General features: G+C 43.4%; 8 protein-coding genes across 12 annotated transcripts; 3 read left to right on the top strand and 5 right to left on the bottom strand.

Annotated features, from left to right (window-relative positions):
- The first annotated feature begins 784 nt into the window (after positions 1-784).
- On the top strand, positions 785-2,803 carry LOC133845829 (putative aldehyde dehydrogenase family 7 member A1 homolog). Of its 2 annotated transcripts, none has more exons than XM_062280404.1 (2): positions 785-933; positions 1,109-2,803. In XM_062280404.1, exon 2 carries the CDS (start codon positions 1,110-1,112, stop codon positions 2,724-2,726), a length of 1,617 nt encoding a protein of 538 aa, XP_062136388.1. In that variant the 5' UTR covers positions 785-933; position 1,109; the 3' UTR covers positions 2,727-2,803. The 2 variants fall into 2 exon arrangements, with proteins under 2 accessions (XP_062136388.1, XP_062136389.1); XM_062280405.1 differs by having other exon boundaries at positions 856-937.
- LOC133845832 (rRNA N6-adenosine-methyltransferase Mettl5) lies at positions 2,800-4,232 on the bottom strand. The gene is made up of 2 exons (XM_062280409.1): positions 3,745-4,232; positions 2,800-3,001 (listed from the first exon to the last, which is right to left on the bottom strand). The coding sequence occupies exons 1-2, from the start codon at positions 4,230-4,232 to the stop codon at positions 2,845-2,847; spliced, it is 645 nt and encodes a 214-aa protein (XP_062136393.1). The 3' UTR covers positions 2,800-2,844.
- A 46-nt stretch (positions 4,233-4,278) lies between these two features.
- LOC133845834 (SOSS complex subunit C homolog) lies at positions 4,279-5,176 on the bottom strand. 2 transcript variants are annotated; one of them, XM_062280411.1, is made up of 3 exons: positions 5,037-5,176; positions 4,597-4,687; positions 4,279-4,536 (listed from the first exon to the last, which is right to left on the bottom strand). In XM_062280411.1, the coding sequence occupies exons 1-3, from the start codon at positions 5,063-5,065 to the stop codon at positions 4,279-4,281; spliced, it is 378 nt and encodes a 125-aa protein (XP_062136395.1). In that variant the 5' UTR covers positions 5,066-5,176. The 2 variants fall into 2 exon arrangements, with proteins under 2 accessions (XP_062136395.1, XP_062136396.1); XM_062280412.1 differs by lacking the exon at positions 5,037-5,176 and having other exon boundaries at positions 4,597-4,915.
- A 207-nt stretch (positions 5,177-5,383) lies between these two features.
- LOC133845833 (protein max) lies at positions 5,384-6,948 on the top strand. Of its 2 annotated transcripts, XR_009894823.1 has the most exons (6): positions 5,384-5,623; positions 5,702-5,767; positions 5,914-6,021; positions 6,237-6,360; positions 6,422-6,787; positions 6,843-6,948. XR_009894823.1 is itself a non-coding variant. In XM_062280410.1 (5 exons), the coding sequence occupies exons 1-5, from the start codon at positions 5,579-5,581 to the stop codon at positions 6,553-6,555; spliced, it is 477 nt and encodes a 158-aa protein (XP_062136394.1). In that variant the 5' UTR covers positions 5,384-5,578; the 3' UTR covers positions 6,556-6,948. The 2 variants fall into 2 exon arrangements, 1 of the variants encoding a protein (XP_062136394.1); XM_062280410.1 differs by having other exon boundaries at positions 6,422-6,948.
- LOC133845831 (lysophospholipid acyltransferase 5) lies at positions 6,706-10,549 on the top strand. 2 transcript variants are annotated; one of them, XM_062280407.1, is made up of 4 exons: positions 6,706-6,787; positions 8,686-8,779; positions 8,836-9,863; positions 9,928-10,549. In XM_062280407.1, the coding sequence occupies exons 1-4, from the start codon at positions 6,779-6,781 to the stop codon at positions 10,225-10,227; spliced, it is 1,431 nt and encodes a 476-aa protein (XP_062136391.1). In that variant the 5' UTR covers positions 6,706-6,778; the 3' UTR covers positions 10,228-10,549. The 2 variants fall into 2 exon arrangements, with proteins under 2 accessions (XP_062136391.1, XP_062136392.1); XM_062280408.1 differs by lacking the exon at positions 6,706-6,787 and adding an exon at positions 8,095-8,328.
- LOC133845836 (BET1 homolog) lies at positions 7,108-7,799 on the bottom strand. Its single transcript, XM_062280413.1, has 2 exons — positions 7,601-7,799; positions 7,108-7,534 (listed from the first exon to the last, which is right to left on the bottom strand). The coding sequence occupies exon 2, from the start codon at positions 7,487-7,489 to the stop codon at positions 7,142-7,144; it is 348 nt and encodes a 115-aa protein (XP_062136397.1). The 5' UTR covers positions 7,490-7,534; positions 7,601-7,799; the 3' UTR covers positions 7,108-7,141.
- Positions 10,550-10,866: 317 nt separating the features above from the next.
- Positions 10,867-12,538, bottom strand: LOC133845830 (ruvB-like helicase 2). Its single transcript, XM_062280406.1, has one exon. The coding sequence runs from the start codon at positions 12,380-12,382 to the stop codon at positions 10,934-10,936; it is 1,449 nt and encodes a 482-aa protein (XP_062136390.1). The 5' UTR covers positions 12,383-12,538; the 3' UTR covers positions 10,867-10,933.
- A 342-nt stretch (positions 12,539-12,880) lies between these two features.
- Positions 12,881-20,693, bottom strand: LOC133843338 (collagen alpha-1(IV) chain). The gene is made up of 11 exons (XM_062276844.1): positions 20,614-20,693; positions 19,646-19,775; positions 19,362-19,429; positions 19,200-19,303; positions 18,967-19,140; positions 18,047-18,901; positions 14,897-17,983; positions 14,783-14,842; positions 14,194-14,728; positions 14,007-14,132; positions 12,881-13,938 (listed from the first exon to the last, which is right to left on the bottom strand). The coding sequence occupies exons 2-11, from the start codon at positions 19,715-19,717 to the stop codon at positions 13,140-13,142; spliced, it is 5,880 nt and encodes a 1,959-aa protein (XP_062132828.1). The 5' UTR covers positions 19,718-19,775; positions 20,614-20,693; the 3' UTR covers positions 12,881-13,139.
- Between the last annotated feature and the right edge of the window lie 1,640 nt (positions 20,694-22,333).

Here is a 22,333-nt window from a genome sequence, read left to right as displayed (position 1 = left end):
GGACTAAGCTGTTATTAACATTTATTAATTAGAAATTTGAGAATACAAGATTCTAAGAAGTTTATTAAAGAGTGAAGGGTCTATGACAGACAAATCTTGACTGTAGTTTTCCGAATAGTTTTAATTAATCTTGTTTTGTGATTGTTGTTATTATTATTTATTTATCACAAAAGGAACTTAGTAACAGAACAAGTCTAGCACTTATAAATTAGTGTAGTAAGCACTTAAAAGTACATATACAATAAACAAATTTCGATTGTTTTTCAGGCATCTTATCAACAGTATAATACTAAGTGAAGTCTTTTAGAAAGCCGATTTACGACTGCTCTTTTATAGAGTTCTGTGCAAATTTCGCTTAAAGAGGGCGTGTCTTGCTATAAATACCAAATAACCACAACAACGAGCTGACATTGTTTACCGGCAAAAGCTAATCAACATTAATCGCCGACTCACTGTTGCACAAAGTTCTAATTCCACAAAAAATGCAGATAAGACGCCTCAAAGAGAGTCGCACCTTGTCTGCTAATAATAATGATGCATACTATATAATTCTCTACTATAAATCAGTTAGGTACAAACAAAAGGAGAAACTGATATGGTCAGCATTTTAATTAATATGTTTACTAAAGATAAGAGCCAAAATAACAATAGCTTATTGTTTGCAACTTGACCAATGAGCAATTAGGCTAACTTGCGATCTGCTGTCAGTCACATATGCCACACTATAGAGACCCCCTGATAATCTGCGACTTTCGCTCTCTTCTCACTGTCGCTCTCGCTCTCGCTGGTGACACGCGATAAGCCGTTGTCGGAGCTGCAGCCAGGTCTGGAGTGGGATCGTTTTCACAGAGGGAACTCAGTTGACAATCGAGCGGCGTGAGGAGCAGAACGTCAAAACGTGAACTGAGAACTTAAGTGGACAACAAAAGTAAAGTGAGTGTTGACTTTTATTTGTACTGTCGAGCAGCATGATGCACTGATAATCAAAAGCAGCCTCAAATAATTTTCCAGTACAAAATAATTTTGTACGCTTATCGAGGCGATATGGTGTCGCCTGACGCTTATCAGCCATATCAGTAAACCATATTTTTTCTCACTTGTCGCACAGCATGATCGCGCACTTGAGACACTTGACCAGGCGGCTGCCCTTGCAGCGTGGCATGTTGCAGCAACAACAGCGCAGCGCCAGCTACCTCATCGATCAGCCCGAGTACAGTTTCCTCAAGGATCTCGGACTCGAACGCGACAATCCCGGCGTTTTTGCTGGCCAGTGGCAGGGCCGTGGACAGAGCATCACCAGCTACGATCCAGGTACTGGCCAAGCCATTGCCACAGTGCGTCAGGGCAATGTGCAGGAGCTGCACAATGCCGTCGGCTGGACCGTCGAGGCCTACAAGCATTGGCGTCAGGTGCCGGCGCCCGTGCGTGGCGAGATTGTGCGTCAAATTGGCGACGAGCTGCGCAAATACAAAGAGCCACTGGGCAAACTCGTCTCCCTCGAGGTGGGCAAGATCTACAGCGAGGGTCAGGGTGAGGTACAAGAATTCATCGACATCTGTGACTACGCTGTGGGCTTGTCTCGCATCTATGCCGGCCAGCTGATCAATTCTGAGCGTGCCCAACACACCATCCTCGAGGCGTGGCGTCCACTCGGACTCGTTGGCGTCATCTCTGCCTACAACTTTCCCAATGCTGTGTTCGGCTGGAACGCAGCCATCGCATTGACCACCGGCAACACAGTGCTGTGGAAGGGAGCGCCGAGTACACCGCTCGTCTCGGTGGCCACCACCAAGATTGTGGCCGAGGTGCTGCGTCGCAACAATCTGCCTCCTATCGTAAGTCTCTGCCAAGGTGGCACCGATGTGGGTGCTGCGCTGGTGGCCGACAAGCGTGTCAATCTCGTCAGCTTCACGGGCAGCTGTCAGACTGGTCGCGATGTCGGCGTCGAGGTGCAGCGTCGCTTTGGCAAAGTCATCCTCGAGCTGGGTGGCAACAATGCGCTGATCATTGATGAATCGGCCAACGTGAAGATGGCTTTGGATGCGGCGCTCTTTGGCTGCATTGGCACCAGTGGACAACGTTGCACGACCACGCGTCGCATCATTGTGCACGAGAAGCTGCACGACAGCTTCGTGGAAGCATTAACGGAGAAGTATGCACAGCTATTGCCGCGCATTGGCCACCAACTGGAGGTGGACACACTGGTGGGACCCGTGCACTCGAAGCAGAACGTGGACAGCTACAAGGCAACCATTGATGAGGCCAAACTGTTGGGCGGCAAGGTGGCTTTTGGCGGACGTGTTGTGCAGCGTCCTGGCCACTATGTGGAGCCCACCATCATCACGGGACTGGCGCACGATGCCAGCGTTGTGCATCGCGAGACATTTGCACCTATCGTCTATGTCCTGAAGGCGCGCAGCGTCAACGAGGCCATCGCCTGGAACAATGAGGTCGAACAGGGCTTGTCCTCGGCCCTCTTCACCGAGAACATGACACAGGCATTCAAATGGATTGGTGCCCAGGGCTCCGATTGTGGCATCGTGAACATCAATACGACGACAAACGGTGCTGAAATTGGCGGCGCCTTTGGCGGTGAAAAGGCCACCGGAGGTGGTCGCGAATCTGGTTCGGATGCCTGGAAACAGTACTGCAAGCGAGCGACCATCACACTGAATCATTCTGGGGAATTGGCATGTGCTCAAGGCGTTGTCTTTAATGTGGAGTAATTGAGTTTGGTTTTGTTGGGTTAATTGCGTCGTGTTAATTTGTATTATGTATTAAAAATTCTTTCAAAAAATGCTAACGTTATTTCAGTATTAATTTGCTTAACTAATTTCTTTAGAGCTAATTGCTCTCCGTAACATCCAAGCGCCAAAAGTCCACCTCAATATCCTTTGATTTCTGCTTGTGAAATTTGTAGCTGGCATCGATATTATAGCGCAGTTCAGCGACCACGTTGCCCTTGGCGCCCCACTCCTTGCACTTTTTCTGGATATAGGCACTGGAAAGTGTTTTAAGAGATGTGTACAAATAAAGATAGGAAAGATTTGTTTAATCAAGAGAGAGAACAAGCGAACTCAATATCATATCAGCTGAATGTTGAAGCTCTTACTGATAAAATTAATAATATATTGCAGCCATAAAATTGTTGATTCATTAAGCTTATCTGATTATAAACAAAACTTTAAAACCCATCTTAAAGACGCTGATAAATATGGACAGCAAAGATAAAACACTGTTTAAAAAAAAAGATTAAAAGTACACTTTACACACTCAAAATAAAGGGTTAAAGTTAAGATAACAGTCTATTAAATATTTCGTTGATAAAGTTTATTTCATCGCAAAAATACTTTCAGAAACTTTTACAAAATTGAATAATATAGCTATTGCAATCCGACCATTTTCGTTTATAGAATTTTATTTTCAAATCATGACATGAATACTAGGAAGAAACAGGACTGTCAGGAATTATCTGAACGTACATTGGTACCTATTTGATATTCTATAATTGAACACTTTTCAAATAACAGACTGATTTATTTATTTTTTCGAATTTATGGTGATCTGAAGGCTGTGATTTGGTATACATTGGGTTCATAGAAGTAATCACATCAATTTTGGCAGCTGACCCTCTCCCCATCTCCAAGACATAGCCGGACGAATCATTAGAAGGATTTAAGAGACTTCTATATTACCCTCGCTAATTTTTTAGAGAAATAGAAGACTCCAATTCATTTCACTTACCGCGTTGAAGTCTTGTGCAGTGAGTAAACAGCTCCCGTGGCCAGTCGCGTGCCCACCTCTAGGAATCGCATATCCATGCCGGCATTGTGCTTGGTGCCAAAGGGCGGATTCATTACAACAGTATCGAAGGCATTGTCCCACTTGCTGCCCGGCAACTGCAATACATTCGCTCGCACACAGTCCACATTGGGCAGCTCCATCTCCAGCACATTCTGGCGAAAAGTGTCGACAGCTGCATCATCCAACTCGAAGCCAACAGTGAGCTGAGCGCCCAGCATTGTGGCAGCAATGCTTAGCATGCCACAGCCACAGCCAAGATCAGCCACCAAGTTGCCCTCGATGTCCTCGTGTTGCGCTTGAATGTGATGCACCATGCAGGCAGCAATGTGGGGAGGCGTTGGATATTGTTCCAGCAAGATCTTAGGCTTCTCAAAGCCATCCACACACTGCAGATACTCCTCGAGTTTCTTGAGCTTGAGACGTGCCATATTTTTGGATGCGGAGGTGAACTAAATGGATTGGATGGAATTCGGATTACTTGGCGCTGGGCGCTGGCGTCGTGGGCGTTGTGGGCGTCGTCGGCAGTGGCTCCAGACGCGGCAGCACGGGTATGAAACTATTTCCAAAATACGAATCTTGTGGTACAAAGAATCCCAAAGTTGTAGAGCTCGTTGGATTAAATGCAGATCGTGGCGCGCCGATAGCGCCTCCGGCATTGGTTGCCACGCCCACCGTCTGTGGAAAATCAGCACTCACTGTCACTGTCTGGCCAAGCAGCTGCGGTGCGGGCATCTATATGAATTCCACAAATAATTAGTTAACGCTATATTCTCTATTAAACTTTAGACGCACCTGATTTGTTGTGTTTCCCAATCCAATGAGAAGTTGCTTTTTTGTCTGTATTTCCTCAAGGATTTTTCGGTTCGTTTCGGCTTGTTGGGCGCTGGATGTGGGAAAAGCCATCAAAAAAACAGGCGGAATTTTGTTATTTTTTAAACGAAAACTAAATAAGAAACAAATGAAAGGAGCAAAACAATGCAACACGCGCTTTTGTTTTTATTTCTGTTTGCATTCTCTTTGCGTTTGGAACTAGTTCATATGAACCAATGATGGTTCATCAATTTGAAGACATTAAAATATATGTGGAAATTGCAGAAGTATAATTTAAAAATTTAGTTCAACTAATTTATATTGTGTTTTGGCAACCTAAAGTCAAATGACTTGCTCAATGATTATTATTAAAACAAAATATGTCAAATCAAATTAGCACATAAGACTTAAAATAAGTTTACCGTTGACAACTTGAATATACGGGATACATTGCAAAACTTAAAGAAATGAATGTTAATCGTAAAATTAGAATTAATCTAGCGTACGTTAGTCAAATATACACAATCATTAACCATTTTCTATAGAATTAAACAAAAACCTCGAGGAATACATGATTGAACAACGAAATGTCTTTAAAATTCAAAATTATTTTTAATTCAACACACATCTTGTAAATAATAAGTAAATATAATACAAATTAGTGGAATATATAATGTTTGCTTAAAACTTTATACAGTTATTGGGAATAAATCATATTGAAATGTTTAAATTCGTTACAATGCTTTATAATATACCGCGTATTTCAGTTTTGGTATTTTGTGGCTATCCAGCATGCCGTCACACTTTCGCATATCCAAAACGTGCGCTGGCAAACAAAATAAATAAGACGCAAACATCGAGACGACTCTATAAATAACTTGCAAAGATTCGCATCAAAAACGCGTTATAAACAAACCTTTTTGTTGAAATTTAAGTGCAGCAGTGACAAAAACGCAGCGCCAACATGAGCATGAGCGATGACGACAGAGATATTGACATTGAGAGTGACGTAAGCAAAATGCCCCCGATATAAGCATCTTGTGACGTCACATACATAGAATATTATGTCCAATTCTTAATTTTACAGGATGATGTGGATTCCGATAACGGTCTTGGCTCCTCGCGCCACACGAGCACCGCAAATTTTTCGCAGGTAGGCAAAATAGTATACAAACAACAACACAAGTCTCGCGCATGGTCTTTGTTTACAAACACACGCACGTTTCTCGTACTATTGTTGTTGTTGTTGTAGCTGCGCAGTCAACTCATGTGTTTGTTTTTGTTTGCGTTTTTTTCAAGGCCGAAAAACGAGCGCATCACAATGCTTTGGAAAGAAGAAGACGTGATCACATCAAGGAGAGTTTTACCAATCTTCGTGAAGCAGTGCCAACGTTAAAGGGCGAAAAGGTGAGTTGAAAATTAAGATACATTTGGAGCTATAATCAGAGTGTCAACTTTTAGCTAAATTATAACAAATATGTTGAATTGAAATTGTAACAGAATGTTGTATGTGCATTAAAGCTATAGCACTAAAAGCACATTAAATTATAGAATTCAAATACTTGTTCTATGTTTAAACTTAGTCTTGGCATTTGTACTAATGATCGTTATTTTCATTTCAGGCCAGCAGAGCGCAGATTCTTAAGAAGACCACCGAATGCATACAAACGTTAAGGCGGAAGATAAGTGAAAATCAAAAGGACATCGAGGACATTAAGAAACAGAACAGTATCCTCGATGAACAGAGTAAATTTCCAATAAGTTTCTCTTAGTAAAAGAAATATTTAAATTACCATTTCTTTTACAGTACGACGACTAGAAGGGAACCCCTCGAATGGATCGGAATACTTGAGTGGTGATGACCTTAGTGATGTGGAGGATGCTCTGGAACAATCAGATTTCAGCAGACGGAGTAAAAAGTTGAAAACATTTCATGCATAGCGTTTGCCTGGCATCGCAATAATGTCCGCGCTGGCGTCGTAAACCAAAACCACAACAAAATGAAACAATCAAAACCGAAACACGGAAATCTTCAATGCGACGGCGTGTTATCATAATCATTACTACCTAAGTCCAAAGCATATAGGCCCAATCCCCACCAAAACTAGATCCCCTCGTCTACCTTAATGTGTGTTATTTTGTACTCTCACTATATATACAGAATATGCAATTTGTAAGTATCTTAAATACATAGTACTATGTATTGTCTAAAAGTTAGTCTACTAAAGGTTCGCAGTGTAGAATTGTAGAATATTATAATTGTATATTCTTCGATTTAAGATCAACTCAAGCTGGACCATTCTATTAATAAACATTTATAGATATATCTCAACATATAGTTTAAAACGCGTCTGGTTCTCGACTTCATTAAGCACTGGTTTCAAACTTAAGATAACCAGTATTAAGGATATTTAAACATATTTGTATATCTTAAGCATTGGTAGAAAATTCGCAAGGAACTCTTGAATGGACGACAGAGAATTCGTATAGAAATATAATATAGATATATGTATATTTGAATCAAACACTATTTAAACTTCAGCGTCAGCCAGAGCAGCACAAACACAAAGAGCACAAAGAGGAACATGTAACACATTTGCTTGGATCCCCCACCCTGTTTGGCCAGACGCACTACTCGCGTCATTGTGTTGCCGAGGAAACCGCCGGTACGATCCATGTCATCGTCAATGCCGCGCAACAGTTTATCCTGATACCGTACCTCATTCCCAATATCAATGGTCAGCGACTTCAGGGCGCCAATCTTCTGTTGCAGCTCCTCAGCAGCTCGTTCGTTTTCCGCTTCCAAGGCATCGTGTCCACTTGGCGCTGCTGGCTGTTGATTGAGCGGCTGGTAGGGATAATTGTTGCGCCGCATGCTACTGCTGTTGTGAGCCAGTTTTGCCGGAATTTCGCTGCAATCCTGAGAACGAAGTACAAGTTTCTTATTTGATGCAAGTGACACGTAAACCAAAGATCAATTTAATACCGAAAAGAGAAAACAGCTGTTTGTCTTTGTTGTTATGCGTGAATAATGTTTTAGAGTTGCCCTCTATGCCATACAATGCTTAATTGACTGACTCGTTTTTAGATTTAATTAAAAAATTAAGCGAAATATGTAATAACAATTGTTGTTAAATTTGTGTTTATTAATCGAGTCATATAGTTCGCTTATGATCTAGTTCATACCGTCTGCTCTTTGGACTCAGCCATCTGTGCTGTGATGACACCACACACATTTCAAAAAATTACAAAAATAATATAAACTAATAATAAAGTGCTTAAGTTAAAATAATATAATTTGTATAAAAGGTAAGTAGATTAATTTCGGTTTATAGCCGCTCCGCCATTACTTCAGTGCGTAGAACGCACTGCGTACTTATACGATAACCGCAATGAACCGAACCCCAATCGTGTTATCGAACTTGTATCGTACAGTCATTTGCGTTTTATTTTATTTTTATCGACAAACAGCTGTGTAGTCATAACGTAACGGCGTGTGTTTGCTTTTTATTCAATCCCATTTTGCCATAGCAACTTTTTATAAGTTGAATATATAAATTATGTGAAGTGCTACAACTCGGTTGAAACTCAGTCATTAAATTGGTTGATTTTATACAAAAATTAAAAAAAAAAGAAATTCTAATTTAATGCATTACAAATCCTGCCATTTCAAACTTGTATCAATACTCAAATTGCAATAATTCGAAAAATTAGGTAACGAGTTCAAAGGAGTTCCAAACAAACCCAAAAAAATATGTGAATATATAGTATATGTATTATCTGTGTGTCCTACTCAATCAATACAACTTAAGTATTAAGCTCACCTGTGACAGGTGGCAAATTTCGTCATGACCTTTTGAATGAATGCATGTGTTTTGAAAGAGTTGCTTGCTCATCTTCAAAGCTAAATGCGTAATAATGATGTTGTTTTAGTAGAGCAACAGAGATTAATTATTTTGACCCACATCGCCTTGCTCGTATACTCTTTCTAATACAATTTATATGCAAATGATAAGCGCTCATTGAACCAGCGTCATCACTGATAAGGCTTCCCTCTCACTCTCTCCTCAGTATTTCAACATCATGGTGGACTTGGCGGGCTTTGTGGCTAGCAAACTTGGCGTTCCCCCGGAAGCATTTCGACTGCTCCTAACACTGCTGGCAGGTAAGTTAATCAGACATGAATAATCAGCACATTTTTACATATAAATTATTTTTTAGGCTACCCAATTGCTGCCGCCTATCACAAATATGTCGCTGACAAGCCAAAGACAGTCCAACATTTGTACTTTGCTCTGAGTGGCATGGGTTTATGCTACTACAACTATGGTACCGACACATATCACTCCCTCCTTGCCATCAGCGTTACCTTCGCCCTGGTCACCGCTTTGCGTTCTAAGCCACTTTTGCTACTGATCATCAACTTTGTATTCCACATGAGTTATTTGCTGCTGGGATACTATTACACAGCCAGCAATGAATATGATATACTGTGGACGATGCCGCATTGCATATTGACGCTGCGCATGATTGGCTTTGGCTTCGATATCTCCGATGGCTTGCGTAAAGAAGAGGAACTGTCTAAGGACCAGAAAGAGACAGCGCTGCGAGATCCGCCCAATTTTCTTGAGCTACTGGCCTTCGCGTACTTTCCAAGCAGTTTTCTGGTCGGACCGCAGTTTCCCTATCGACGCTATCAGAGCTTTACGAATGGCGAGTTCCGTCAGTATGATGGCTACAAAGAGGCGGGATTAAAGCGTCTGGGTGCTGGTGTGCTTTATTTGGCAGTCTGTCAGGCGGGTTTAACGTATTTGCCTGATGGTTATTTCCTGTCACCGGAGTTTGCAGCGCAATCGTTTATCAAACGCATCTATTTCTTGGGCTTCTGGGCCAAGTTCTCGCTGTACAAATACATCTCGTGTTGGTTGTTTGCCGAGGGCGCTCTTATGTACCTCGGCTTCACCTACAAGGGCCTCGATGAGCTGGGCAATGCGGATTGGACGGGCTGCAGCAATGTGAAGCTGAAGTTGCTGGAGTCGGGTAACACAATGCAGCATTATGTCCAGAGTTTCAATGTGAACACGAATCAATGGGTGGCGCACTATGTGTTCAAGCGTCTCAAGTTTCTCAACAATCGCAATATCAGCTATGGCGCTGCATTGGGCTTCTTGGCCATCTGGCATGGCTATCACAGTGGATACTACATGGCCTTCCTTATGGAGTACATGATTGTCAGCACAGAAAAGCAGGTGAGTAGACCAAATCAGATTTTTAAAATACTGCATTGTAATTAATCTACTTTTTCTTCTTTAGATTGAAAGTGTTTATACCAAACAAGTCTTGCCCAAATACGGCGAGACGCTTAATAACTCCAAGATCTATTCGATCCTTTACTTCTTTTGCCTCAAGTCCTACAATATTGTCTACATGGGCTGGTGTCTCACGTCGTTTGTGTTCCTCAAATACGAGCGCTGGATTACGGTCTATAGTGCCGTCAACTACTTTGGCTTCATTTACATGCTGATCTGGGCCTGCATATACCACGGCTATCGTTACTATCGGAAAACACAGCCCAGGGAGCCGCGACCATCGACGTCTACAAAACAAGATTAAAAGACTATCGAATATTGAAGTTGAGAGCTATTAAATTTGAATGGGAATTGTCAAAAGAAGCGTTATAATCTTAACTAACTAACAAATACTAAAGACAACTTTACAATTAATAACATCCTTATCTGCAGCGACGGATTTGTTAATTTCGTATCCTTCGATTAAAAATTCTATGCCGAACACATGTTGATCAAACAAGCAACAAGCCTAGTCAATGAAATCATTTCGTTGCTCTATTGAAACATCAAAATATCATGAAATCGGCAATCAGACTTATCTTAACTATAAAGACCATTTTATACAATACATAAGTACACATAAATATTATATAAATAATATTTACATATATATTTTGATATGCTCACGGATTGTCGGAACGAATACTAAGAACATGAAAAGTGCAAATTTAACTAAAGAATAAAGCAATGAAATTAGAATAAGTCAAAGGATTTTTATTGCCGGGAATATTATTAAATTCAATCACAAAAAATTAAATTTTGTTGTTTTAACCGGCTGTTTTGTTCATTCACTAGACTATTAGCACACAGCCCATAAGCAAAGAGCTGGTGGACTAAGCTTGGTATCTTAAAATTTCCCATTCTCAAATTAATTGGTGAAGAAACAAAATTATAGCTGGTGAGGTACATTGTAAGCATGTTTATTTGTGAGGGGGACTGGGTGAGAATGTTGTGAGTTGTACAAATTAAGTTTAATGTTCCATGGCCTGAGCATCTCCATCACCAGTGTCAATGCGACGTTTGGCGCCTCCGCCGCCAGCAGCAGCAGCATCCTCCTCATGCTCATTGATCTCGCTGAACATGTAATCGTCTTGATACTCCTTCAGTATCTTGCTGGAACGATTTTCGTCGAGGAACAGAGAATAGACCTTCTTCACATCCTCCGTGTTTACCTCGGTGGCCTTGCGACGACGACACACCAAATTGGCGGTGGTAATCAGTTGGATGGCATAACGCAAACTTGTGTCAGTGGCGATGCGTGTGAGAATGGTCAAAGCATCGGGATGCATGATGCAGTCCTCCTCTTCGCAGCGTATCTTCAAGATCTCCTTGACCTCCTTTTCCGAATAGGGAACAGTGCGTATAATAATCATGCGATCCAACAGATCAATGGGAATGCCATGCGGACTGCGATAGTTGGTGCCACGAATGCGTGTGATGCCACGATTGGTAGCCATCACCACAACCGGTGCCATATCGGACTCGAGGGCACGATTTAGAAACGAGAAGCACTCGATATCCAGCATGTGCACCTCATCGATAAAAAGTACTCCTGGATTGATCTCTGCTTTGCCTTCCTCACGCCATTCCAAGACCTTGTTGTTGATCTGATCACGCACCTCCTGCTTGATCTCGCCGGTGTCACCAGAGAACAAGGCGAGGAAACCGTGAGTGCGACTATTGATCACATCGATCTCGTGTAGTGTTACTGTGTGCACCACTTCCTTGCGCTTCTGCAGCTCCCCCTCGGGACACTGAACGAAGCGTGTCTGTGCACCAGTTGCATCATAGTCACGGGCACGGGTGAAGCTTCTTCCAAGCTTATTCACCTTGCCGGAGGCTTTGTCAATGGTAATGACATCGCCCGCCTGAATCTTTTCTTTCATGAAGCACTCGATTATCTTGTTGCCCAGATCGTAATTGGTTTCCATTTCGGTAGTTTTCAGGGTCACCTTGCCCACCTTCTGTCCAGTGCCAGTTGCGGGACGTTCGATTTGTATTTCGACGACTTCACCCTCGATAATCTCTGTCTCCTCTTTAATGCGGACGCCAATGCTTTTGCGCAGCGCCTGCGACAGAGCCTCGGTTTTGCTCATCTCCAGCGAATAGATCTCCGAGCCAGACATGCTTGTGAAAGGCGTTTCAGTGCCCAAAGCCTGGGCCATGCCAACAGCAATCGCAGTTTTTCCGGTGCTCGGTTCGCCGGCGAGCAAAATGCAGCGTCCAGCGATTTTGCCCTCACGCACCATTTGCACAACAACGCCTGCGGCACGACGTGCGTCCTTCTGACCAACCATGCCCTGGGAGACGGCGCGTGCTTCGAGCACATCATCGAGTCCCAGGCCTCGAATGTGAGAATGGGCGCCAATGCGTTCGATGCGAGTTATGTCGCGCACTTCAATTTTCTCTGTTTCGCCCATATTTATTGAGTATGCAAACTATTTTATTAGGTACAAATTATAGGTTTCCTTGTTCGTTGTCGACTGGACTCGATTTATTTGTATGGATTCAACAAAATAAATGAAATTTTTATTGATGTCGCTTGGCGACGAAAAACAAACGCCGGCTAGATGAGATTTACATGTGTTTTGTTATCGATACTATCGATGAAGCCATCTATGTTGTTCACAATTGCAAGCATCGATAAGTTTGCCTAAGTATCGATAATTCGAAAGAGGTATTTTGAGAATGTGCGTCAAGAATTTTGAGAACAAAAATTACTCACATTTTAGAAATGGCCTTTATAAAAAATTGATTTTTTTTTTATATAATTTTGAATATATTTATCATTTAATTATATTTTAATTTTTTATGAATTAAAAATAAAGTTTGATTGGTGGTTGCTTTTATAACTGCTATCGAGATTACTGTTTATTGAGTAGATGTACTTACTTTTTTGCCGTTTCATTTTATTTAAAAAAAAAAATGCAATTTGTGATTGTTTTTTGTTTTGGCTAAAACGTTTTGACGGCAGTGTGTGTGTTGTTTTTATTACATATTAAATATTAATTACAATTTCAATTTGTGCACGAATAGTAAAATGGAGGGTATCTCTAAAATTAATTAGCAAAAACTTAAATGCTTAAAGAACGTGCTTCAAATGTAAGCAAAGCAGGTTAGTGATTAACTTTAACTGTTTAAGTGTTGAGTCCTCTCCGGAACTCCGTGGATGGCTTCCTAGCACTTGCTGTTCGCCGGCGCCTTAGGCCGACAGATCTTACTGCGTCCATTGGCGCCATAGACAATGTTGCAAGAGAATGTGAAATAGCCGCACGTCGACGACTTTGTGTAATATGTAGACTGGAAGTTTTTATTCTCCTGAGGCGGATTCTTTGAGTTATCCATGCTGCCAGTCACCGACTTGGTGACAGTTACATAACTGTCGGGGGTGCGTGGCTTTTGGGCTACAACATCTGTTGGCTTGGCATCCTCCTCCTCGAGACTGATGTTAACCTTCTTAGGCTTATGTAACTCTAAAGCTTTTGTGTGAAACTTTTTCTCTACGTTAACGGTACCGCGGAAACCGCTTGGAACCGTTTCGGTGGTGGTACGTGTGGGATAAGTGTTGACACGACCGTTTTGATTCTGAATCACTTTGTATGCGTCTGTAGGCGAATTCGGCACAGCCGCCTGTTGCTTTTGTGTGGGTGAAGATTGGGAATAGGTTAGAGTTGGTGCTGGAGCTGATGCTGATGGAGCTGGCTGCTGATCCTTCGTTTGACTAGCAGATGCGGGATAGTCTTCCAGCTTAATCGGCTTAGCAGGCTCAGTGTAGTAGTCATCTTCATCGTATTCATCTTCGGGCAGCTCACCTTCATCTACTTCTTCGTTCTCGGTTAATGAAGGCTCGGGTTGATTGGTCTTGTCATCTTGTTCCTTGCTCGTTTTGGTGGATTTTAACTGTAGTTCGGGAATCCTATCGGATTCCGATGTAAGCGATGGGCCACTGTAGACGGCGTCAACACGATCGGTCACACTGCAAGCAAATTTAAAATAATAACACGTAAATATTGCTGACATGGACGTCAATTGATTAATACTTACGCAGTACCAGGGTTGCCAAACTGGCTGATTGTATTGAAAAGCTCTCTATTCTGCTCGCGATAAGTGGCAACCTGTTCTTTTGTGCCTGATGCAGATTGAGCAGCACCATGGTATGATACACCAAAGCTACAAAGGTATAAATACAACTTATATTGATTGTTACATATTAGACGTCAGTTGCTTTTACCTAGACGTGCCGTGTATCTGCGATTGACTCTGTCCAGAGTGAGCACCCGATTGTGCTGATGCTTGGCCACCACCCTGGGCAGCTGCTCCGTTGTTATCCTGACCTGGTCGGAAACCAATTTGCGCCTGCGAAGAAGTTTGACCAGGTCCACTGGATTGAGCATCAGCTAATCCGCCCTTATCGTTTGCCTGCACTTCGCTCTGGCTTTGGTGTATGAGACCACCGCTCTGAGAAGACGCTTTAGTACCACCATCCTTGTTATTAAGTTGGACTTGAGCTTGTGATTGTGAAGGACCTCCTGAGCCTTGTGACTGACTCATTGCCCCATCAGCGTTTCCTGTAACTTGTGCGCTGGCTGAACGATCGCCATCGGAAGTCATTGCGTTTGCACTGAACGAACTTCCCTTCGAGTAGGTGCCAGACACTTGCGTATTGGCTGTACCTCCGTTCTTCTTGCCTTGTGCACTGGCCGATGCTTGACCATCTCCAATTACTGACTCGGCCTGTGAGAAAGCGTCATCCACTCCACCAGAACCTGTTAAGTTAAAAATTAGAAAATCGAGTTACACTTTGGTAATTCACAACATACCAGACGCTCCGCTTGGAAGAAGACCAGTCGCTCCGCTATATCCTGCACCACCAGGGGTACCTAAAAAACGTTAAATTGAGGCTATTGTATCAAACTCAATTATTTCGGACTTACCAACGCCACCAATAGCACCAGGACCAGTTGTGTAACGTCCAGGAGCTCCAATTTGGCTACCCCCAACACCTGGTTGTCCTATGCCACCTCCAGGTTGTACTCCTGCAATACCAGGCTGAGTTCCATAACCTGGTTGTCCTACTCCAGTTCCGGGTTGACCTCCGCCAATTCCAGGTTGTCCACCAACACCAGGCTGAATTCCATATCCTGGCTGTCCAACTCCTGTTCCTGGCTGACCTCCGCCAATTCCAGGCTGTCCACCAATACCGGGTTGAGTACCATAACCAGGCTGTCCAACTCCAGTTCCGGGTTGACCTCCGCCAATTCCAGGCTGTCCACCAACGCCGGGTTGAGTTCCATAACCAGGCTGTCCTACTCCTGTTCCTTGTTGACCTCCACCAATTCCAGGCTGTCCACCAATACCGGGTTGAGTACCATAACCAGGCTGTCCAACTCCAGTTCCGGGTTGACCTCCGCCAATTCCAGGCTGTCCACCAATACCGGGTTGAGTTCCATAACCTTGCTGTCCTACTCCAGTTCCAGGTTGACCTCCGCCAATTCCAGGCTGTCCACCAACCCCAGGTTGTGTTCCATAACCAGGCTGTCCTTGTCCAGTTCCTGGTTGACCTCCGCCAATTCCAGGCTGTCCACCAACGCCGGGTTGAGTTCCATAACCAGGCTGTCCTACTCCTGTTCCTGGTTGACCTCCGCCAATTCCAGGCTGCCCACCAGTACCGGGTTGAGTTCCATAACCTTGCTGTCCTACTCCAGTTCCGGGTTGACCTCCGCCAATTCCAGGCTGTCCACCAACCCCAGGTTGTGTTCCATAACCAGGCTGTCCTTGTCCAGTTCCTGGTTGACCTCCGCCAATTCCAGGCTGTCCACCAATACCAGGTTGAGTTCCATAACCTTGCTGTCCTACTCCAGTTCCGGGTTGACCTCCGCCAATTCCAGGCTGTCCACCAACCCCAGGTTGTGTTCCATAACCAGGCTGTCCTTGTCCAGTTCCTGGTTGACCTCCGCCAATTCCAGGCTGTCCACCAACGCCGGGTTGAGTTCCATAACCAGGCTGTCCTACTCCTGTTCCTGGTTGACCTCCGCCAATTCCAGGCTGCCCACCAGTACCGGGTTGAGTTCCATAACCTTGCTGTCCTACTCCAGTTCCGGGATGACCTCCGCCAATTCCAGGCTGTCCACCAACCCCAGGTTGTGTTCCATAACCAGGCTGTCCTTGTCCAGTTCCTGGTTGACCTCCGCCAATTCCAGGTTGTCCACCAATACCAGGTTGAGTTCCATAACCTTGCTGTCCTACTCCAGTTCCTGGTTGACCTCCGCCAACTCCAGGCTGCCCACCAATACCGGGTTGAGTTCCATAACCAGGGTAAACTAATCCTGGTTGACCTCCTCCAATTCCAGGCTGTCCACCAATACCGGGTTGGGTTCCATAACCAGGTTGTCCTACGCCTGTTCCGGGTTGACCTCCGCCAACTCCAAGCTGTCCACCACTACCGGGTTGAGTTCCATAACCAGGGTATACTAATCCTGGTTGTCCTCCTCCTATTCCAGGCTGTCCACTAACACCAGGTTGAGTTCCATAACCAGGTTGTCCTACCCCTGTTCCGGGTTGAACTCCACCAACTCCAGGCTGTCCACCACTACCGGGTTGAGTTCCATATCCAGGATAAACTAATCCTGGTTGGCCTCCTCCAATTCCAGGCTGTCCACCAATACCGGATTGGGTTCCATAACCAGGTTGTCCTACCCCTGTTCCGGGTTGACCTCCGCCAACTCCAGGCTGTCCACCACTACCGGCTTGAGCTCCATAACCAGGGTAAACTAATCCTGGTTGACCTCCTCCAATTCCAGGCTGTCCACCAATACCGGGTTGGGTTCCATAACCAGGTTGTCCTACTCCTGTTCCTGGTTGACCTCCACCAATTCCAGGCTGTCCACCAATACCGGGTTGAGTACCATAACCAGGCTGTCCACCTCCAGTTCCGGGTTGAACTCCACTGATTCCAGGCTGGCCACCAGCTCCTGGCTGAGTTCCATAACCAGGTTGCCCCCCAAATCCAGTTTGACTTCCATAAGCAGGTCCTGTGGCAGGTTGATCTCCACGAGTTCCAGAATATCCGCCGGTACCGGGTTGAACACCGTATCCAGGTTGGCCTGCGCCTGACCCAGGCTGAGTTCCATAACCAGGTTGTCCTGCTCCTGATCCAGGTTGAGTTCCATAACCAGCAGTACCACCAACTCCTGGTTGAGTTCCATAACCGGGCTGACCTGCGCCTGATCCAGGCTGAGTTCCATAACCAGGTTGACCTGCTCCTGATCCAGGTTGAGTTCCATAACCGGCAGTACCACTTACTCCTGGTTGAGTTCCATAACCAGGTTGGCCTGCTCCTGATCCAGGCTGAGTTCCATAACCAGGTTGACCTGCTCCTGATCCAGGTTGAGTTCCATAACCAGCAGTACCACCAACTCCTGGCTGAGTTCCATAACCAGGCTGACCTGCGCCTGATCCAGGTTGAGTTCCATAACCAGGTTGGCCTGCTCCTGATCCAGGCTGAGTTCCATAACCAGGTTGACCTGCTCCTGATCCAGGCTGAGTTCCATATCCAGGTTGACCTGCTCCTGATCCAGGTTGAGTTCCATAACCAGGTTGTCCTGCTCCTGATCCAGGTTGAGTTCCATAACCAGCAGTACCACCAACTCCTGGCTGAGTTCCATAACCGGGCTGACCTGCGCCTGATCCAGGTTGAGTTCCATAACCGGCAGTACCACTTACTCCTGGTTGAGTTCCATAACCAGGTTGGCCTGCTCCTGATCCAGGCTGAGTTCCATAACCAGGTTGACCTGCTCCTGATCCAGGTTGAGTTCCATAACCAGCAGTTCCACCTACTCCTGGTTGAGTTCCATAACCAGGTTGGCCTGCTCCTGATCCAGGCTGAGTTCCATAACCTGGTTGTCCTGCTCCTGATCCAGGTTGAGTTCCATAACCAGCAGTACCACCTACTCCTGGTTGAGTTCCATAACTAGGTTGGCCTGCGCCTGATCCAGGTTGAGTTCCATAACCAGGTTGACCTGCTCCTGATCCAGGTTGAGTTCCATAACCAGCAGTACCAGTTACTCCTGGCTGCGTACCATAACTACTAGTACCATCAACTCCTGGCTGAGTTCCATAACCGGGCTGACCTGCGCCTGATCCAGGTTGAGTTCCATAACCGGCAGTACCACCTACTCCTGGTTGAGTTCCATAACCAGGTTGACCTGCTCCTGATCCAGGTTGAGTTCCATATCCAGGCTGACCTGAACCTGATCCAGGTTGAGTTCCGTATCCACTGGTACCACTTATTCCAGGCTGTCCACTTACTCCTGGCTGAGTTCCATATCCTGGCTGACCTGCGCCTCCTCCCGGTTGAGTTCCAGCAACACCAGTACCACCAACTCCTGGCTGAGCTCCATAACCAGGTTGGCCTGCCCCAGCAGCAGGTTGTGTTCCATAACCAGGTTGGCCGGCGATTGAACCAGGTTGAGTTCCTACTCCAGGCTGTCCGCTTACTCCTGGCTGAGATCCATATCCAGGCTGACCTGTACTTGATCCCGGTTGAGTGCCATAGCCAGTAGTACCTTCCACTCCAGGTTGACCGCTGACTCCTGGTTGTGTTCCGTATCCAGGTTGTCCACTTCCTCCTTGGGTTCCATACCCAGGTGGCCCTCCTGGCTGACCTGTTCCTGATTGTGTTCCGGGTTGGCTAACCGTACCTCCTATACCAGGTTGTCCACTTGGTTGACCTCCAGCAGCTCCTCCACCGATTCCAATTTGCTGGGTGCCGGCACCACCAAGTGGTCCTCCAGCTCCAGGTTGGCCGCCGATGCCGGGTTGTCCACCAATTCCGGACTGACTACCTACACCGGGTTGTCCAGCGCTACCGGTTTGACCACCAGTTTGTCCATATCCGGGCTGAGTTCCAATACCGCCTGGTTGTTGTCCATAGCCGGTTCCTGGACAGATACAATACAAATTGGACTTCTGACTTGTATCTTCTGCTTTCCAATTGATAACTTACCAGTGCCAGGAAGACTTATGATTGCATCGGGTCTACCGGAGAGGCCGGGACCACTCGGATATAGAGATGAGCCGCCGGCACCTGCTACGCCACTGGCACTAGGATATCCAGAACATTCACTGCAATCTCCTGAAGAAAACTGACTCTGTGCTTGTCCCATGCCATGACTTCCAGCTGAATAAGTTATGACTCGGTGACTAAGAATTTGGTAATATTTCATTTCTTTTACTCACAAACAGTTGAACGAGACCCATTTTCATTAGCTTCCGCCTCCGCCTTGCCATCCTCTTCGGGCTTACCGAAGTTTAAGTACTGAGACTGTGTTTGTCCCCGAACACTGCGTAAGTAATATGCTAGATTAGCCTGATTTGATTAACACTTAACAATCAACTTACTATCTTTTGGTTCTCTCTAAATCAGTCAGGGGAGTTAGCTCAGCATCATCATTAACAGATGATTGATCCTACAGTAGATACGAGTAAAGTTCAATGTTAATAACAGCTTAATCATAATCTCATTCCCTGTCGATATTTCGAAAACTGACCTTGGTCACAAATCTCTTATCACGCTTTATTAGGCATTGAACTACTTTACTTTTCAGAATGAGTTTGTAATTAATAGTTCTCCCTCATACACACACAAAAACATACAATTAATTGTTGACAATTTGGACACTTACTATGGCCGCTCCATTTGTGTATGCTATGAGAAGCACCACACCAATCAGCATGCCCCATCGAAAGGGCAACATTTCAGTAAATCTAATTTCGATCCAATGAAAACGCGTGCTCGAAGACACAACCAGCAAACTGTGAATTGAAATTAAGTTGAATTGTATTATCAACATATATTTTCTTGATTATATATTTTTTTTAATGTTAGTCTTATTAGCGGTCATTTTTTTCTTCAACTACTTGCTGTCTCGTTGCTCTTCGCAGTGTCTCACAAGGGGTTATCACTAAAGACACTTTATTGAAATGAGCGCACTGATGCCAAAAAAAAAATACAGTAAAAATTAAACTACAAAACTATGCTCGATCTTGAGCCCGATTTTAACTTTATACATGACGTAATTCCATGTGCCAATTTTTCAATGCTTTTTGAACATGCGTGTTTAATAGAGTTTTAGATTTATGTGCCCAGTAGCAGTAGTATGGATCTGATTTTGAAATATACACAAATTTATTCAGTTTTCTCTTTGCAAATACACTAAAATTACTTTAGATCAATGTAGGAATTATTCACAAATTGCTTCACACATTTATTTTTCCGTTATAACATTTATTTAGAAATCATCACAAATTTGTTCGGGTGATTTTATTTAAAAAGAAATTTAAATCTATGTTGTAATTATTCATAAATTGATTCACACTTTCACTTTTTGATTATAACATAACCTCGAAATGTCGATTTTAAAAATTAAAATTTTTTTTTCGTTTTTGTTTTGAAATTATTTAACTTGGGCGGCTTTTGTTTAAATATCCTTTTTATATCCTTTTTGATAAGTTTATCTTAGCTAATGACACTGATACTTTTCATCATTTGTTTATAAAATATTTGTTTATATTAAGATTTGGAAAATCTTTTTGATCTTAATATATCCTTGATAGTGATTTTTTAATCAGTTCCACATTGGCACACACATACTTCTTCGCCTTGCGTATAGGATCCAAGTGATAGTTCCGATCTGCAGCCGAACGCGACAACTGCCGGATTGCGAATAACGTAACGTCGCCAGACGTTGGCAACGTAAAGTTCTCGAGCCGGAGCTCGATTCATTGAAGGCGAGCGATTTCAATACATTTGCATGTGTCGGTTTGAATATATTTATGTAGGATTCACACACTCAGACATTGATAGACTCTAATCGTAATTCACATACAAACATATATACACATTCATTCGTTTAGAGACGAAGCACTTAAAGTTGTGGCTCGTCATTCATTTGAGTCTATCTTGTGCCTATTCCATTACATATCAACACTTTGATCGTGTCAATCGATCACTTGGCTTGGGGCGCTTCATTGCATGTGTCTTCGTCTGCGTCTGCGACTGCGTTACAACATCGTAGACGCAGATGGGGGAGACTTTTGACCCATTTTAGGGAAATGCGTGGCCATTTATTAGCATATAAAGATACGCAATTGTGTATCTCTCAGATACATTTACACATCCATCCACTTCGTATTGCATTTTCAAGTGTGTCCCCGCGTCCGGCTCATTAAATATGCATGTCTGGCTTCATATTCATAGGCATGTTGCAATTGTCGTACGTCCAATGACTTGTAGTTGTGGGACACTTGGTTCTATAAGAGCTCTCTACATATGTTTTGTTTTGAAACCCTTAATCGAATTTCAACGGAAGTAATTGGCACTTGATAACCTCTGTGCCTCCTGGTGCAGAATCGTCATATCTATTTTTAGTTCAGAACTAGCTTTGTTTAAGTCTAAACAGTCCAATGTTAAACTCGGATTTTTTTCTTATCGCCTCGCTTAAGTTGTTCCAACATTTTTGTCTTTTTTCATTTGTTGTATATTCTATTCCGAGTATTGAACTGTACATTTGTATGTACATACAAATATTTAAAGGCTTGAGCGTTTTCTGAGATTGTTTCAAGGCTACGCATATTTTTAATTAAAAACCACGCTCTGAGAGCCAACCTAGTTTGATTAGATCAACAAAAAGCAAACTTTTCATTAATAACAAATTGCCTAGGCCTATGAAAATAAATTTGCATGAACCAAAAAATCTATTTAGACCATCTATGAATATTAATTGAAAAATTTGTCCAGCTTCGAGTGTTCACTAAATAAAAACGGGAGTAATAAAGTGTTATTGCGACCCTGGGTTTTATTAGGGGCAAGTGTCCTGATCACTTTTTTTGTATTTTCACTTAATATATATTCAAAATACGCAATAAATAAATTTGAGTACTCTTGTAAAACCTTACTGCATTGACCTTATTTTATTCATATTTATCCGTTTTATGTATAATATTCTATTACCTCGGTTTTATATATTATATATTTTTTAATATTTCTGTGCATGCTGCATAAAAATTTTTCTATTCGTATTGATAACATAAAATTTTGTAATTGCACTGTTCTAAATTATCTCATTGTTTTGGGTATTTCGTTTGGTTGAACAAAACTTTGGAGTTATAGCAAAGCCTTAAGTGTAGGACCATGCTGAGTGCCTATGAAAACTTTATTTAGTCTGAAAAAAACCTATCAATGGGATCTGTGCAATACTATTTAAACTGAACAAAAATATAAAAAAAATATACGAAATATTTAATCGCAACGAAAATATAAAATATTTGTGTAATTAATGCACACTCAATGTTGAAAAACTAAATATACATAC

The sequence above is a fragment of the Drosophila sulfurigaster genome, chromosome 3 (assembly GCF_023558435.1).
Source record: "Drosophila sulfurigaster albostrigata strain 15112-1811.04 chromosome 3, ASM2355843v2, whole genome shotgun sequence".
Classification (NCBI taxonomy): Eukaryota; Metazoa; Arthropoda; class Insecta; order Diptera; family Drosophilidae; genus Drosophila; species Drosophila sulfurigaster.
The sequence above is the reverse complement of the archived record's forward strand: the minus strand, read 5'-3'. Positions and strand labels throughout refer to the sequence as shown.